The 19088-nt window shown below is 40.0% G+C and overlaps 1 protein-coding gene across 2 annotated transcripts; it reads right to left on the bottom strand.

The window, feature by feature from the left end:
- Positions 1-5145: 5145 nt before the first annotated feature.
- Positions 5146-19041, bottom strand: LOC134957996 (E-selectin-like). Of its 2 annotated transcripts, none has more exons than XM_063940289.1 (17): positions 18962-19041; positions 17880-17962; positions 16865-17263; positions 15715-15822; positions 15394-15579; positions 14998-15183; positions 14678-14863; positions 13085-13270; positions 12687-12863; positions 12374-12550; positions 10949-11125; positions 10461-10637; positions 10034-10219; positions 9826-9945; positions 9246-9267; positions 9079-9151; positions 5146-6327 (listed from the first exon to the last, which is right to left on the bottom strand). In XM_063940289.1, exons 2-16 carry the CDS (start codon positions 17917-17919, stop codon positions 9085-9087), a joined length of 2394 nt encoding a protein of 797 aa, XP_063796359.1. In that variant the 5' UTR covers positions 17920-17962; positions 18962-19041; the 3' UTR covers positions 5146-6327; positions 9079-9084. The 2 variants fall into 2 exon arrangements, with proteins under 2 accessions (XP_063796359.1, XP_063796360.1); XM_063940290.1 differs by having other exon boundaries at positions 9079-9148.
- Between the last annotated feature and the right edge of the window lie 47 nt (positions 19042-19088).

The following is a 19088-nucleotide window of genomic DNA, read 5'->3' as shown; positions in this document are numbered from 1 at the left end:
AGGGACTTGTTATTAGTTATTATACAGCAGCACTGGACATATAGCAGCAGAGTATACCACTGTGACTGCCTGGTCACTGGAATGACTGATGGCTGATGCACAGGACACTACCACTGGTCTGATGCAGAACAACACAGCAACACTGTAAGGAACTTGTTATTAATTATTATACAGCAGCACTGGACATATAGCAGCAGAGTATACCACTGTGACTTGTTACTGGAATGACTGATGGTTGATGCACAGGACACTACCACATGACTGATGCAGCACAATACACCACCACTGAACTGATGCAGAACAACACAGCAGCAATGGACATATGGCAGCAAGAGGACACAACCACTGTGACTGGACAAATACCGCACAAGACACGGACACTGAGAGAACGAAGACACGTCCTCTCTCTACAGTCTCCAATGTTGGAGTGAAAATGACGGGGACGCATGGCTCCTTATATGGAATCCAAACCCCGTCAGAATCCGACTGCGGGATGATGACGTTTTGTCTCGTTTTAGTTTCCGAGTCTGGCGGGAAAACTCGGATCCGGACTCGAATGGTGAAGTCCGGTAGGGTTCAGTTCTCTGAGAACCGAACCCACTCATCTCTAGATAGAACCCTGGTGTTTTGTATTGTAAAATCTTATTTTGCAAAACATATTAAATGTCGTTCATCATAAGCATTGTTTTTCCTGATTTTTCCCGCCCGGAAAAAAATGACATGATGGTCGGGGGGTTGCGCCAGAAACTTTTTTGGCTTGGGGGGAGCAAAATTTCTAGTTTCGCCACTGACTCTATGTGTATGCACGCATGATATCTCTCTATCTATCTATATGTGCACTAGTTAAGAAACCATGAGGGACATAGGGGGTCATTCCGAGTTGATCGCTAGCTGCCGTTGTTCGCAGCACAGCGATCAGGCTAAAAATCTGCATTTTTACGCATGCGTATGGGCCGCAGTGCGCACGCACAAAGTACTTTCACACAAAACTATGCAGTTTCACACAAGGACGAGCGACGCTTTTCAGTCACACTGCTGATCGGTGAGTGATTGACAGGAAAGGGGCGTTTCTGGGAGGTAATTTACCGTTTTCCGGGAGTGTGCTAAAAAATGCAGGCGTGTCAGGTAAAAACGCAGGCGTGCCTGGGGAAACAGGGGAGTGGCTGGCCGAACGCAGGGCGTGTTTGTGACGTCAAAACAGGAACTAAACAGACTGAAGTGATCGCAAGGAAGGAGTAGGTCTGCAGCTACTCAGAAACTGCTTGGAAAAATTTCAGCACTATTCTGCTAACCTTTCGTTCGCACTTCTGCTAAGCTAAGATACACTCCCAGAGGGCGGCGGCTTAGCGTTTGCACTGCTGCTAAAAGCAGCTAGCGAGCGATCAACTCGGTATGAGGGCCCTAGATGGAAAACGTAATCCATATGCTACATTTGGTGTGACTGTTGTACACTGTGAAATAAAAACACATCAAACACATGTCAAATTGCTGTACTTATGTTTGTTAGCAACTATTCATTTGTATATATTTATTATGCTTTATATACATTTTCCACAGAGTATTTTTTTTCACCATGTATGATGCGTAAATGACATTTATGCTTTCTGCCTTTGCACTTGTCATCACACACTGTATGCATGTTCTATATACTGTATACTTACATTGTCTATAAACCACTTAGGGCGGGATGTACTAACAGTAAATGCATTCCCCATAGGTATCAAGCTCTGGAATGTAAAATGTTCCATACCTTGTACCTGATAGGCAATACCTTCTATTGATGGTGTTACCTATAGAAGCCTATGAGCTTCTTTTCACATTAATCCCCAAAAGTGATCCGATAGTATCCCTCCTAGTTTTTCCGGCGGCAGTGCAAGCGCAGCAAGACTCCCCGGTCATTAGCCTGAAAGTTCTCTCATTGCGGTATTTCGACCGCCGGGATTCCGGCCGGCGGCATCTTGACCGCATCCCTGCATACACCATTAATAAATGCTGCTATGCATACGGTAAGAGGTGGGATGTATCGCACACAAAAGGGATGCATGATACATCCCGCCCTTATTGTCTATGACTTTTACATGCTGTATAATCAGTAAAATATTTATGGTCTGTATTATATTCATAGTATCATACATTATAGAACTGTCTCATGCCTTTGTGTTTCTTTGGTTCCTAATTATTTTTTTGCATATTGTGTTACATCTGTGTGCATGCTATTGCTGAGTGCTTGTCTTCACATATGTGGAGGCTTGTGCCAGGTTTTTCGTAGGGAGGATTATGGGATTACCGCAGTCAGAATACCGACACTAGCATCCTGACTGCCTGAAATCCCGACAGGGTCGCTGATGTAAACTAACCCTAATCCTAACCCTAACCCTCTCGCATTGCAGCCTAAACCTAACACTCCCCATCATAGCCTAACCCTAACCCTCTCCGGTCGCAGCCTAACCCTCACCTGTCACAGCCTAATCCTAATCCTCCCCGTCGCAGCCTAACCCTAACACTCTCCTGTTGCAGCCTAAACCTTACCCTCCTCCGTTGCAGCCTAATCCTAACCCTCCCCCCGTCGCAGCCTAGCCCTAACACTCTCCTGTCGCAGCCTAACCCTAAGCCTCCCCCCGCAGCCTAACAATAACCCTCCCTGACATATACCCCTTTTCCACTAGCTTTTAAAACATGGGTAAATGCACGGGGACGTGCATTTACCCGTGTTTTTCCCTAGTGGAAAAGGGTCCCCCTGCAAATTCCCGGATCAAATGATCCGGGAATCCTACCCAGGTAGTTTGCCGGGTTGAACACGTGTTCAACCCGGTAAACTGTGTAGTGTGAACGGGAGCCATGCTCCCATTCACAGTGTATGGGAGGGCGGTGCTGGGAGATCATGTGATCTCCCAGCGCCGCCCCTGCCGCGTCACTAAGAGTGTCACCAACCCAGCAATATGCCGGGTTGGTGAGCGCTGTGTGAAAGGGGGCTGTAGCACGGGTCGCAGCCGTGTCAGGCGACACGGCTGCGATCCGTGCTACAGTGGAAAAGGGGTAATACTTAGGCTCAGGATTATGACTGTCTGGAATCCGGCGACGGCATTCTGACCACTGGGATCCTGTACATTGGATTGCCAACTACATTCCATTTTGTGATGTAACCATAAACCATAACTTCAGTGTATCTCCTCAGATGTCCCACCATCACTTACTATACAGCAATGCCATCTGTTGTGTATGTCTGTACAGTAATAGTACCCCCTCTGAATAATTCCATTTTTATGCATTCTTCATGCTTTGCTAATTGTATTGAGTCCATTTTATCTGCATGACTTGGGATGCCACCGGTGAAAATAACCTTTTTATCAGCCCTAGACATACAGTGGTATGCATACTGAATGATCTCTAAGGTCCTTTTCATGAATATGCAGTGTTAATGCATTTTGGGAACTTGATGACCATCTGGAGGAAGATGAACACTATGGTCATAGTGTGCTGTGAACCGACCAAATGTGTTCCTCGTATTATGCAGACCCAGCGCACTTCTTTGAATGTAGCATAAGAATCACGCAGAAGTCCATTTCATTTAGGTGGAATTGGAAATATGGGGATGTTCCCTGATGGTTAGCATTCACTGATCTGCTTGTTAGTGTTGGCTGTGACCAATAGAAGATACCTGGGTTATGCTGCGAGCTTTATATGTGACATTCACTGTGCTTACAGTGTAACGCAACTCATGCATGAAGTCTAGGAAAGGTCTTTCAAAAAGACACAACTCAGAATCAGGCCCTGTGAAAAGGGATCCCCCTTTAGCAAACCCCACCCTCTCAACAGACCCCGCCTCCATTAGGGCTGCTTCCAGAAATTTCCCGGGCTAGTTTTCCATCCCAATCCTCCCCTGCACATCGCCTATTGTGTACCCACCTTAATACTGACTTTTAATCTTTTATTTAATATTACAATACTATATATTTTAGATACAGGTTCTATTATGTGTTTATGCAAGGGCTTTTTGTCCATTTCTAAATAGACAGTAAATACAGTTTGTGAACATGCCCTTTCTGTACTTGGCCTACTTTCACACTCTCCTCCTCTCCCTGTTCTGCCTCTCCAGACTCATGGCAATATACAAAAAACTTATTTTATGAGCATGCGCAGGGCCGGATTAAGGGAGGGGCGAAAGGGGTGGTCGTCCCAGGGCCCCCACACCCGGGAGCGTAGTAGTCTCCCCCCTCCCGGCAGCTCAGCTCAGCTGTTCATTAGCAGCGCCACCGAGGAGTTGTTCCTTGCATAGCATTTCATAGTCTCGTGGGATTTCAATGCAGCATCCCACGAGACTATGAAATGCTATGCAAGGAACACCTCCTTGGTGGCGCTGTTAATGAACAGCTGAGCCGCCGGGAGGGGGAAGACTACTATGCTCCTGGGTTTTGGGGCACTGACTCCGGCATCCGCTGCACCACCGAACCGTCTGTGTGTGTTGTGTGTAGCATGGGTGTATGTGTGTGTAAGGAGGGGCTCAGGGGTCTGTCATCTACTGTAGTGGGGGCCCCCACAACTTCATTGCCCAGAGCCCCCACCAAGCTTAATCTGGCCCTGAGCATGCGTAATGTGAATAAGCATAGTTTATGCTTAAAACCTGTCTTGTGCCCAGCTATAATTGACACCCATCATATATACAGTAACAATTCAGCTTTCCTTTATTATTTACATTGACTGATTGTACTGGTCTGATCCAGTGTAGGTGTAGAACCCAATGTTTCCTCACTCTGTAGCAACTTGATAATGAACCATAAGAACAGAGGGGTTTAAGTATAAAGAGACATCACCAGAGAACATGATTATAACATTTTCTACTGAATTTTTAATAGCTATGTTTATAATAAGGATACTTTCAATAATTATTATTACAAAAATATTTATAAATATGCAACTGTATTCCACAAAATGTAGTAAAAACATTTAACAAATAAATTAAATACTTTAAATATTAGATTAATTAATATTACATCTTATTTTCAAAAAGTAGGAAATCAACCACTCCAATACAGTGTGAATTTTGTATCACTAGGCACAATTTCAAGGGATCAAAAAAGGACACAGATATACAACAGAACACACACTCTATCATACTATTACTTGTACAGTAAAAGCTAACAAGCATTTCTACATGAAGTATTACATTTAATAAAAAATAATAAATAGATATAAAACATTTTTTACTATCAAAATATTCAATTATGTTCAATTAAGTGCAATTTACAAAACTTATTTAAACATACAGTATGGGCTGTCTGCATTTTTCTGCAATGAGCTCAATGTGCCATAGTCCATTAACAGGTCTGACTGGCCACTGTTAAGCTGGGTACACACTTAACGATGTGCGTACCCAGACGACGGGGCAGCTGATATAACAATAGATCGGCCATCCCATACACACTGAGCAATATATCGTGCAACTGAATACCAATGCGCGCCGTCATTTGTCTGCTCGCCCCATCGGGAGTGCTGCACGCCCAACAGGATGACCCGCAGAAGCATACAGTAGTGGGTACACACTAGACGATGTGCTCGATATGTCAGTCCAATCCGCCAAATCAGACAACATATCGCCTGGTGTGTACCCAGCTTTACTTGATACTGGATTAGTTTTTACATATTGATACAAATATATTTCATATTCTTGCTAAATAGTGCTACAAATGTGTTGGTAAACTTCATTGATTTTTTTCATTAATGTCTAATAAATACAAAAATTACTATAAATAACACAAACTGTGTATATTTTATCCCACAGGGATGACATAAACTAAGACTGTTATAAACAGGTACCTGTTTGTATACTGTATATATAGTACATATACATTTCTGACCATCCAACATGAGCAAATTCTCCTCTGTACAAAATGTCCCGACTTTAATGGTCTACAGTAACTTATTTTCCTATTAGTGACTTACAGTAACTGAATAAGTGAGAACATGTAGAGCATTTGTCTGTAGTAAAATAGCTAATGTTTCATAAAAATCTAGCACATCATATGCAACATTTTGTTCTATAGATAACTCTACAAACATTACGTTGTACAGTCCATTAAGTTCACGTGCAGCTACTCCATTGTAAGAAGACATATAGCAATATTCTCTGAGAGTCAATAAAGCAGGCTTCTCCTGTTGCAGACAGCGTTTTCTGTTTTACTTTCATGGTGCTGAACATGAGTAAGGTGCAGATACTATAGCTGGAAAATGTCATAGTACCATTTATCCTGGTTGTCTATATTTGCATCACAAATAAACTGATGGTGTTCCTTCTGCACGATATTTTCATAGTTGTTGAATCTTGGAATCCTACAAGACAAATCACATTAAGAAATATATATAAAATATTATGGTATACAGTATATGAGGTATGTAAAGTATACTAACTGTTTATATATATATATATATATATATATATATATGTGTGTACAGTAGCAGCCGGCACTCCTAGGAAATGACAACGTGCTCAGGTGCCAGAACAATCAATATGTAGGAGTCCAATCAAAGAACGGAACTCAGAGACAGCAGCAGGTCAAAGAATTATATTCCATGTCATGTCAACGACCGTTTCGGAGCTCAAGACTCCGTCATCAGGACAAAAACAGCAGCAGTGTAACAACCCCTTGATGAAGTCTGTGTGACGAAACGCGTTGGGAAACTTGGTAGTGACCTTCTACTCAGATAAGCAAAATCTTTTATTTATTGCAACTGGCACTTTATATATTTATTGTGTAGATTGTATTTTTATCCCATTTTTTTAAAGAGAGTTTTTGTCTAAATTTTATTATATGCTATTAAATTGTAAACCTTTTTATATTGATTTATATCAGAGGTTCTCAAACTCGGTCCTCGGGGGCACACACAGTGCATGATTTGCAGGTCTCCTCACAGAATCGCAAGTGAAATAATTAGCTCCACCTGTGGACCTTTTAAAATGTGTCAGTGAGTAATTAATACACCTGTGCACCTGCTGGGTTACCTGCAAAACATGCACTGTGTGGGGTCCTGAGGACCGAGTTTGAGAACCTTTGATTTATATTGTCAGAATTAATCGTTTATTTATCTATTTTAGACACCATTGGTTGCTTTATCCCCCCCCCCCCCCCCCCTGTGTGTTGTTAAATTCTTGTTACAGGGAACCACCATCCCTGCTCTTTGGGGGTAAGCAGACGCCCTATAAATCCCAGGGAGTGTCAGTATTTTTATATGTAATGTTACACTATTTATTTATGGCTATTTACCGTTGGTACTAAACACAAGTGGCGCAGTATTAACTTTTCATCCAAATATATATATATACTTGCATGATTCCCATTTATTATAGTATTATTATATTCTAATAGACATAAACACAGAGGAGCTCTGACACAGGAACAGTATAAGCCAGTTGGTGTGGTGTATCTTGACTTACATTGCCCAGCATAGTGGTCACAGGATGCAATCAATTTGCTGGCTGTTGGGAACACAGCAGTCAGGATACTAATGCAGGAATCCCGATATCTGGAATCCCAGTGCACAGGGACTATTTCCACTCAAAGTGAGAATAGAACCTGTGGCGAGCGCAGTAAGCCACCAAGCCTGCAGCGCGGCGAGCCCGCAAGGGGACTCTTGGCACTTGCCCCACTGCCGGCATTCTGGCGGGTGGGATGCCGCCGGTAAATAGTATGTAACCTGTGGTCACATGTGTGTGTACTCATGTAGATTTCCATGAGTCTGCCACTTAGACCTGTGCATAGATGTACAAAAATGGGAAAAATATTGTCATTCTATCGTAGGCCAAGTACAGTAAGGGCAGTAATTGCACAATTGCAAACACATGGAGGCAGGGAAAGAGACATTTGGGAAAGCCATATTAATTGGCAGGGAATTGTGCAAATACTGTACCAACTGTGTGTAAAGTAGGCACGCCAGTTACTGACCAGAATGCATTTTGGGCTTGGCATTTGGTCAGAGGTGTGCTCATTTTTTTTTCTTCAGTGCAGCTTTTTCAATTGTAAATTGCAATATTTTACTGATTTATCTCCACGACACATGTTGAAGTTATGGTTTTTTATTTTATTTTACCTTTTATTATATGCTTCTGCATAGTTTTGGTGCTTTTATATTTGTATAGCTGACTGTCCATGTTTGTGATGCTTTCTGATTGCTTTTGATTCAAATGTTTCCCTGAATGTTCTTCCTGAGTTTTGTCTTAGTTAATGTATTTTGAGATTATGGACAGAGATTCTGACATGTCGCGGGCGGTCAACCCTGGCAGTCTCCCGGGGGCAGGATCGCCCAAGATACATCGGATGCTGTCCTTTTGCATACGATGTATCTTGGGCGATCCTGGGCGATCCCAGCCATGCCTGCAGGGCCGGACCAGATTGAATGTGCAGCACATTCAATCTGGAGGATCTGATCCAATGCTCACGGGAACATGCATCAGATAGGATCAGAAACCCCTCCAAAATGCCAGAGTTCATCCGATATATTGGGCCAAATGCCCAAAATCGGATGAAATCGGGCATTATCGTCCTAGTGTATGGGGCCCTTAAAACAAAAATCCCACCTACTACTCTGGTTTAAAAAATAAATTTTCCCCATATTTGGATTTTACAAAGATTTTGTATTTATTAAGGATGACTGTGTTGTGATCCCAGATCTAATTCTATTTATGGCTCACTGCAGTTGCAGTGAGAAAGAGAGGAAGTATAATATTTATTTTCTACACAGTTTTCCATACTGTATACACTACAGCATATATTAAACAAAGATTTTTTTTTTACTGACTATTTTTGATACTATTTTTTATAAATTGATGGATCTGTTACCACTGGATCCTTGATACTTTTTATAGGGGCTCAGTTAGGACACCAGGAGAAAACATCCACTCACTACATGATTTGGTCACTGCTAATTCCATTTTGGGCACTACTGTTTTGTCCATTGTTCGTTGTGATTTAGACATGGCTGGGTATCATTTACAAGATGCACTGTAATTTGGAAATGTCAATTAAGCACTTGTTTGAATGAGCTCTTAATATGCTTTACTTATTTTGACTACTTAAATTCACTTACCATATTTTACACACTGCCACTGCTATCTTCTGTATTTTGATAGACACCCGTAGCTTCAAGATGTTGATAACTGCTGCAATGAGGAGTGTAATGTAAGCCATAATACACATCTTTTATTGTACATACATTTACACCAAACACAGAATTGAGTGATAAAATCATCTTACCTTGAGGGAGTAAATTTATTTGCTATAAAAAAAGAAATAAAGTAAGATCATTATGTGAAGAAGAAAAAAATAATGAAAAATGCATAAACAAACAACACATGGCTATAAAAATATATATATATATATATATATATATATATATACACACACACACACACACACACACACACACACACACACACACACACGGCTGCTTTTCAGCTGGAATGCTCCGAAACACCTGTATATATATGTGTGTGTGTGTGTGTGTGTGTGTGTGTGTGTGTGTGTGTGTGTGTGTGTGTGTGTGTGTGTGTGTACAAAAAAATGTAACATCATTTTTGTTATGAATTCTAAAAAGTCACACATACATGTGAGCATCCCGCAATTGCTATTCATTTTCCCATGTGATTATAAAGGTGATTTTTACAGGACAGAAAATACAGTTAAATATTCCTGTGGTCTTATAGTTAAATAATGTAAAACGCCTAGGAAAAAGTAATTTTTTAATTTGTTTTTCTCTATAAAAATTAATAATGCTTTTGTTTATTTTGTATACCATATGTGCTTTATGCTTATATTTATTAACTTAATAATTCACCTGTTTTACGTAAACGCTTTACAAGCCAGATGAGAAGAGACACAGCAGACAAGACAGAAGCCCCAGTCGTAACAACTCCAACTGTTACGTAGGTTGCTGACTCATGTGTCATTTTCACAACTATAAAAAGATAAAGTTATTGTAGCAAAGTAAAAAGTACAATGAAGACAAACTTTATAAAACTGTATTGTGATTTAACATACTATACCTTGGCAAAATGGTAGTGCTGCAGTCCAATTTCCATTACTATTACATTTAATAGTATTTGTTCCATTTAGTAACAGACCATATTCGCAGTCAATTGTGCACACAGACCTATATTCAAATTCTCCTACTGGGTGAGTGCAATTTATTTTCCCCATGAATGGAGCAACGAGGACATCACATTTCATTACTGAAAAAGATTGCAATAGGTACTTCTTACTAACAAAGTACAAGAAATTCACAGTAACAGATAGGAAACATACAGAAATTCCTACTGCTCTCTGACTATGATCATTTGTTAACTCCAATATGTATATCACACCATAATAGAAGTTAAAAGGAATTTCCACCACGGATCTGCCTACAGTATGTACACAGCATACAATGAAACATCACAGTTGTGAGCATACATCTATGAATTCAACATTTACCTTCACATTTGGGAACAGCCACATTCCATTTTCCAGAAGATAAGCATGTGACCACTGATGAGCCAATCAACCTGTAACCTTCCGAGCAGCTAAATGAACACTGTGAGTTGTAGTTGGATGCATCTTGACATTCCATCTGACCGTTCTCAGGAGCAATCACAGCAGCACACTGAATAGCTGGAATTACGGTGAAAATATGGGTTAAAGAACTAATTAATCATGTGATATACTTTATTTAGTTTAGTAATCCTAATTATTTTACACTGTGTTTTAGAAGGTTGCTTGTATACAAATGTACAGCTACAGTAATTACTGTATACATATTTATAAAAGTGGGGATACTGTTCTTTAAAAATGAAAATGAAAAGTAAAAACACTTAAATTATGGCTAGGGTGAAGGGGGATGCACATTCAGGGGACAAATTTGATATTAAATATGCAAAGATCTGTGACAGCTCTAACAAAGTACAGGCAGCCATCAGTTTTACCTTGACATTTGGGCACTGAAGAGGTCCACTCTCCAGAAAGCAAACATTGGAGTTTGGATGAGCCGACCATCTCAAAGCCTTCTCCACATGAAAATGTACACATGGCATTGTAGCGTGATCCATCCTGGCAATCCATCACACCATTCTCAGGAGTAACCAAGGAAGCGCACTGCACAGCTAAGCCAGAATGTAAATGTTACTAGAAGTTCATTGTTGTCATAACATATATTTCTATTATAATGTATAATAGAGAGCATCATAATGAGCGGGTGGCACTCAATATCCCGGCTGTCGGGATTCCGGCACTCAGCAAGCCGGCGCCGGGATCCCGACCACCAGGATACCGACAACTGTTTTACTTCTTGGGGTGTCCACGACACCCTTGGAGGGAGAATACGCGCGCCATCGTGCCCGCAAGGGGCTCTTTCGCACTTGCCCCGCTGCTGGCATTCCGGTGGTCGGGATCCCGGCGCCGGTATGCTGGCTGCCAGGATCCCGACAGCCGGCCAAGCGTAGTAGACTCTGAGCATCCTGTTGCCCACTAGTCCCTGCAACCTTAAGCAAGGTACTCATGGCTGGAAGATACCAGCTCATATACAATCTACTCAGGACATGAAACTCCCCCCTTTTAAACTTATTCAAGGTTGATCTTTGTCAAAAGCAGGATCTACTTTTAACTCAAGGAAGTGTACAGTATACCACCCTTTCGACCACTTGCCTGGCGTGGTCGCATCTGATGTGACCAGTCAGAAATGCCCACTGGGCGGCTGCTGAAAGATAATTTTCCACCAGCTGCCAAATCCAGAGGGACCTCCCAGCCCTCCTGCACCCTTGGATCTCCAATGTTTGCCTGACGATCGCTGCTGATCACAGTGACCGGGCAGTCCAGCGGCACCTCCCTCCCAGTGGCTGCAGAAAGGAGCAGCTGCCAGGACATATAACAAAAGCAGAGCCCTGGTATTCCCTGTTTTTCTGATAATCGATATTTATCATTTTTTTTATATATTAGAAAATTTATATTTGTTGGTATCTGTATTAATATAAAAGCTAATTTCATGAATTATTTTGATTACGGTGATCCCATATAAATCAATAATATTTATTCAAGGCCTTCAATTAGGGATTGCCTATGATCCTAAATAGTTTAAAACTAAACAGTTCAATATATACAAAGTATAGCATAAAAAAATGCTATTTTCATGGTGTACTGTGTTTGAGTAAAATGTTTTGATTTTTTTAAATTGTGTTGGATAAATTTAAATAGATATTCTTGACCTAATTCAGTCATAAAAATACCTTACAATTTCTGAACATTTTTTGGAAAAAGTATTAACCAGTAAAGAGTTTACAGTGTTATTTCACCATGCTTCTGCTTAACAGTATGCACAGTGTAGAATTATAAGTCATACATGTGACAACATTTACCTTCACATTTGGGAACCGCTGCATTCCATTTTCCAGAAGATAAACATGTGACCACTGATGAGCCAATCAATCTGAAGCCTTCCAAGCAGCTAAATGAACACTGTGAGTTGTAGTTGGATGCATCTTGACATTCCATCTGACCGTTCTCAGGAGCAATCACAGCAGCACACTGAATAGCTGGAATTACGGTAAAAATATGGGTTAAAGAACTAATTAATCATGTGATATCAAATATGCCTCAGGGGGCACTTTCAGGGGCCAAATATGATGTTAAATGTGCACATATCTATAACACAGTGGCCAGCAGTTTTACCTTGACATATGGGCACTGAAGATGTCCACTCTCCAGAAAGCAAACATTGGAGTTTGCATGAGCCGACCATCTCAAAGCCTTCTCCACAGGAAAATGCACATGTGGCGTTGTAGCGTGACCCATCCTGGCATTCCATCACACCATTCTCAGGAGTAACCAAGGAAGCGCACTGCACAGCTAAGCCAGAATGTAAATGTTAGTAGAAAATAATTGTCATCATAAAATATAAATCATTTATGTTACAAATATATAATTATTATTATAGATACATTTTACCATAATATCCAAACATGAAAAATGTTAAACATATTTTAGATATGTCATATAGGAATCACATTTCTGGATCAAATAAAATAACTACATTATTTACAAATTATATAGTAAAAGGCTTTTCATACCTTCACATTTTGGGATTTCTCCTGTCCACTGACCAGGAGCAGCACAGAGAATTGAAGACGACCCAATCAGTCTGAATCCTTCTGCACAGTTGAAATTACAGATGGATCTATGTACTAGCATATCCCCAGAACTTGCGCAGCTCATAGTTCCATTCAGTGGTTCCTCTGGGCGCTTGCATTTAATAGCTGCGGACAAAAAGTACAGATGTAATCAGAAAATAACTACATACAGTAGATTGAATTTTAAACAGAAGACTATTAATTTCAAAACATCAAACTTTTGCTCTGTAGAATATGTGGACCTATTATCAGGGGTAAATTTAGGGGTCAGGCACAGGTACAGCATTACTGATCGGCTATCCACCCCCACAATTTTATTATTTTCATTATTCATTTAATGTGATTGTTTTTTGCTGCCTGGGAGGTGAAACACAAGCTGTTGTGGAGCAAATGAATAAACAGCAAGTGTGACTGGTACCCCTCGTGTGGGAGGTGTTGGCTAGACAGGAGATTGCCAGTCACATACGCAGATAGTCCTTAGGTGACAGCTCTCGTAGGGCTGTTCCCGCACATTGGGGGTAATTTAGAGTTGATCGTAGATGTGCTATATATTTACTCTGACATGCGGTGGGACACCCAGCACGGGGCTAGTCTGCATGTCAGGCCCTACTCCCCCTGCACACAAGTATAAAAGCATTGCACAGCGGCGATGCTTTTGTACTTGACAAGTAGCTCCCTACATGCGCAGCTCCTGTGCGCTGGCAGGGAGCTACTTGTCGCATCCCGGGTCGCATGTGATATCACGCAGCCACCGCTGGCTGCCCCCACCCGGACTGCACCCCCTAAATGGCGGCCAAATGACGCCGGACTGCCCCCTACCGCCCAGCAAATGCCTCTGCCTGTCAATCAGGCAGAGACAATCGCTGGGCTGAGATGCCGATAGCATCTCTAGCATGCACATGCGCACTGCAGCGCATGCTCAGTCCAGACCTGATCACCCACTGTGTGAAAACACACAGCAGCGATCAGGTCTGAATTAGCCCCATTGTGTGCTTGTAACTGCTTGCTGACTTTTCCCTCAAATGATGACTCAGCGTGCACTATAGCAGAAAGTGTTAGTCTGCTTCATAAAAAAAAAGTAATCACCCAGTCTTCGGCCAGCTTCAATAGGCAAGTGGCCTACCAGAGCTCTGGTGTTGGTGGCATAATGTGGCGCCCCAAGCAAGTGAAGCCCCTATGCAGATGCCTCTCTGCCTAGTAGGAAATGTGCCACTGCCTATTATTACTATCACCAACAACCAATTTTAACATACATTACCAGCCCAAGCACTTTTGGGGGCATAGTTTGATATCCTTGAATACCAAACTAAAAATAGTATGTAGTAATATGCTACATATAATATGGCACCTCAGGACAGCAATGATACTATCATTACAGATAAACAAGCTATTTGAATTTTATCTATGTTTACATGCATGCTTGTACCAAAAGTGAAAACAAATTCAGCTGAAGGAAATAAATAAAACCATAGGTAACATGCAATCTGAATAACTAGTGTGCTGAAATTATTACTCATTCACATTTGTCCTTACCTTTACATATTGGAGATTTTTCTGTCCAGTGACCAGAAGTACTACAAAGTGTTGAAGGAGATCCCACCATGGCATAACCTTCATCACAGCTGAAATTGCATGTGGATTTATGTGTCAGCATTTCCCCATTGCTAGAACAGTTCATTGCTCCATTGTTTGGTTTCTCGGGATGCTCACACTGAATAGCTAAAAAGGTATGAGAAGAACATATTTCTCAGTTTCAGAAGTTTAGATAAACAGGGTCTGATACAGCATATTAGGCTGGCATCCATCATGTCAGTGGAGTGCTAGAAATAGTGAGCACCAGCAGTTCTTCTTACCATCACATTTTGGGAATTCTTCTGTCCACTGGCCAGGAGTCACACAAATTACTGAAGGAGACCCAGCCAAGGTGAAGCCTTCATTACAGCTGAAACTGCATGTGGACTTATCTGGTAGCATTTCCCCAGTATTAGAACAGTCAATTACGCCATTTTCTAGTTCTGATGGATGCTCACACCGAATAGCTGAACAAAAAGAAGACATAGTGTAATTGTTAGAGTTCATTTTCCTCTTCTAGAAAAAAAAGTTGCATAAAATATAAAAAATAAATAAATTATTATTATGGATATTTTCATATTACAATCAGTTGACTAATACACAGCACTACAATAAAATTGTTCAGTAGTGACTTAAAAACCTATGAAAAAAATTGTAAAAGCAATCCTTGTACATACCTTTACAATGTGGGATCTGGAATCCCCAATCTCCTTTTCCAGTACACTGTGCACTTTCTGAGCCAACCAACACATGTCCATCCAAACAGGCAAAATGACAGCTTGACTGATAGGTAAAGTCTCCATTAACATGAGTACACACAACTGATCCATTGTCAATGTCATTCACTGCTGGACAAGTGACAACTGAAAAATAAAAAGATACATTTAATACAAAGTTCTACATTAAGATGTTCTTCCTTACATTGAAAAAATGCAAGTACTGTATATAACACTGTAGCCTTGGGGATGGGGTTGTAACACTGTTGACAATATAATTACCATGCTCGCAGTTTGCTCCATAAAATCCCTCAGAACAGTTGCAAGTATAATCATTAATGGTTTCTACGCATTCCCCATGATTATTGCAAGAAGAAGCGTGGCAAGAAGCTGCAAATAAATAGAAATATAGCACTTAAATCAGACCAAAACAATACTGAAAACTGTGGTAATGTTTAGTTTATATGCAAACATTTATTCTCTCTGTATGTAGATATGTATATAACTGTGATGATCAAACCTTGCAAGGTGGGTCAACGCACGGCACTCTAGGGCTTATTTTAAAATAGTACAGTTTATTGTGCATTTGAAATGTTTTGGAGAATGAATTCCCTTTTTTAAGAATAAGTGAATACACAGTGTACAAAATCTTATCTTATACCCCTGAGGACATGTACTCTAACCAGTCAGCATGACCAGCCACGGGGGCGGAGATGTAAGGTTGATGCCCATTGATAACATCATCGAGCTGCACCCTACAGGTTGCGATGCATCCTGAACACGGTCCGATGGGCACCGTAATGTTGGTGCAATGAACTCTGTATTTTTTTTAATATATAACTTTTTCTAACAAATCCTCTGAGTGCCACCCTCTCCCTCCCTCTTTAAATTGGTAGGTGTGCCACATTGGACCAGGACATCCGGGGTAATATTAAGTTAAAACTTATCGAGTGCCGGACTGTTTGTTTATATATATACTGTATATATATATATATATATATATATATATATATATATACAGATGGATGTAGGTGGCACTCGTAGATTTTGCATCAATAAAGACACTGAATCAGTGTTATTAGTCAACGTTTCAATTTAACATCTTACATTTTCATCAGGATCAAGGAGATATATATATATTATTTATATATATATATATATATATATATATATATAATATGCACATACACTTTTGCCTTTATAAGAGATATTTTGAATAATAGACTGTACACGTAGAATGCAAATTGGCACTTGAGTAGCAAACACATAAATTTTTGTTGCACAAAACATTGTATATATCAGTTTTAACTAGTACTAAATGCTTTGATTACTACACATGGGTTAGTATTTAGTGGCACAAAGTGTAACATCCAATGAAAAGCTGGCACAAGCTATGAAAACATAATTAATGACCATGGCATTAGTCTCATACCTTTGTAACACAAAGCAACTTTTTTCTTATTGCAGGGTTCATCATTCCATTTTCCTGCATCAGTTTTCCTTTTGACATACATTTCAACACAGTCCTCATTTTTCTTCTGGCTTTTGTTGTTGGGCTCATTGGTGGCCCAGTTTTTAGCTTCATCTGTTAGCACCTTCTTAGTGCCAACCCAGAACCACTGGCCAGTGATATTGTTTTTTCGAATGCCAATCCAGTAATATGTTTGAGTAAAATTCAGTATGTCATTGAGATAGTCATTTTCTTTTCGGTTCTGAATTGCTACCATATCAGTGTAGTCTTTTCTACAATAATCTTGAGCATCATTATATGTCATGGTATAGGATGAGTGGTGGTAGGTCCAGCCATGTACACAAGAAAAGAGTGAAATGCCTGCAATGAAGACATGCTAATGTATTACTATCATACAGCAATGGTTTGTTATTTTCACACTAATATATTTATTGATTGTTACAGAAAATGATCTGCAGTGCATCTAATTAAGAACCATATGCCAAATTGTGTGTCAATAAAACTTTATGGGTGGCATGCAATTATCAGCAATGTGCGGTTGAGGTACGTATCTGCACACATCAACGATAATTATGGTATAACAACAATGCAGATTTTCTTGCGTACCACTATGGGGTTCTAGGAAGAATCTACAATGTTGATGGTTGCAAGATGCTAGAGAATCCATCGGACTAATGTCACATCGCTGCCATTGCCACTAATTAAATACCCCTTCCCCCTGTGTTTCAATGTTTTGTATCACACAAATTTTGGCAGAAAGGCAATTATATTCAATAGATATAGTTTACATGCTGATTAAAAATGCAATTTTAAACATAGCAAAGATCATTAGCTTACTGTATTTTACTATTACTAAAATTGGAAATTTTATCAAATCAGTAAACCTATGCAAATTTGATAACAAGCATATAAACAATCATTTCTTATTAAATATATTTGATATCTAAGAAAAAGATGGGGAAAACTATTCACTTACCACAGCTAATTAAGAAGAAATAAAGCAAATACGCCATCATACTCTTTTGGATAATGAAGTCTGTAGCAATAATGATGAAAGTCCTGTAACAAAATTAATCATTTTATTGTCAGATGCTTTTTGTATTTTCTTGCTGTAGTATGCATTTCAACTCCATTTATTATGCATTTATTTTTAAACTTTAGTGAAAACAAAAATATAATTTATGATTCTCACCTATAATATACATAAACACATAATCTTTCTGTACTATACTGTAAGTCATAATGAGAATATTTATGGAGGGGTTCAGTATGGTATGCCGGCGGCCGGGCTCCCGGCGACCAGCATACCGGCCCGGGAGCCCGACTGCCGGCTTACCGACAATGTGGCGAGCGCAAATGAGCCCCTTGCGGGCTCGCTGCGCTCGCCACGCTACGCGCACCACGCTATTTTATTCTCCCTCCAGGTGGGTCGTGGACCCCCATGAGGGAGAATAAGTGTCGGCATGCCGGCTGTCGGGATTCCAGCGCCGGTATACTGTGCACCGGGATCCCGTCAGTTGGCATACTGAAGACCACCCTTATGGAGTGCACATATATATCAGTTTTTATGTGCTTTTCCCTGCTTTCAGTCAGGGAATTGCAAGTCCATTAATTTGCCTGAAAATGTAATAAGCTAGCTAGGTAAAGATAATTTTAACCTTAATGGTAAGATAAAAGTTGTATTTTAATAACTTTAAAAAAAAATAGTTTATTATATATACTACATATAAAATACATAGGATTTAATTATATTTAATGTCAATTTGTCAGTCTCAAGGATTACAGTTAAACAACACGGTATTCAAGGTATTCAACTTAGAAAGCGTGTAGGTGCGTGTGCGTGTGTCTGTCTATCTATCTGTATAAATATATGTATCTCTCTCTCTCTCTCTCTCTCTCTATATATATATATATATATATATATATATATATAAATTCCCAGTTATCAACTTTTCAGAAGTAAGAAATATTTCAATATATCAGAATATCCAAATTTTGTATTGAGTTAAAACTAATTTCAAAGTACTGTTTTTAAAGCAAAAAAACAAAAATACTCACTATTATGTTGAAATAATCTTCTGTCAACAATAAGTCTTTCAGCAGAGAAGGTTTATCCTGTAATGCTTGCAGCAAGCTTCTGTAACTCCCGAATCTATGCCTCTTTTATACACTGCCTGCAAGAGAC

The sequence above is a fragment of the Pseudophryne corroboree genome, chromosome 9 (assembly GCF_028390025.1).
Source record: "Pseudophryne corroboree isolate aPseCor3 chromosome 9, aPseCor3.hap2, whole genome shotgun sequence".
NCBI lineage: Eukaryota > Metazoa > Chordata > Amphibia > Anura > Myobatrachidae > Pseudophryne > Pseudophryne corroboree.
This window is presented reverse-complemented; position numbering and strand designations above follow the sequence as displayed.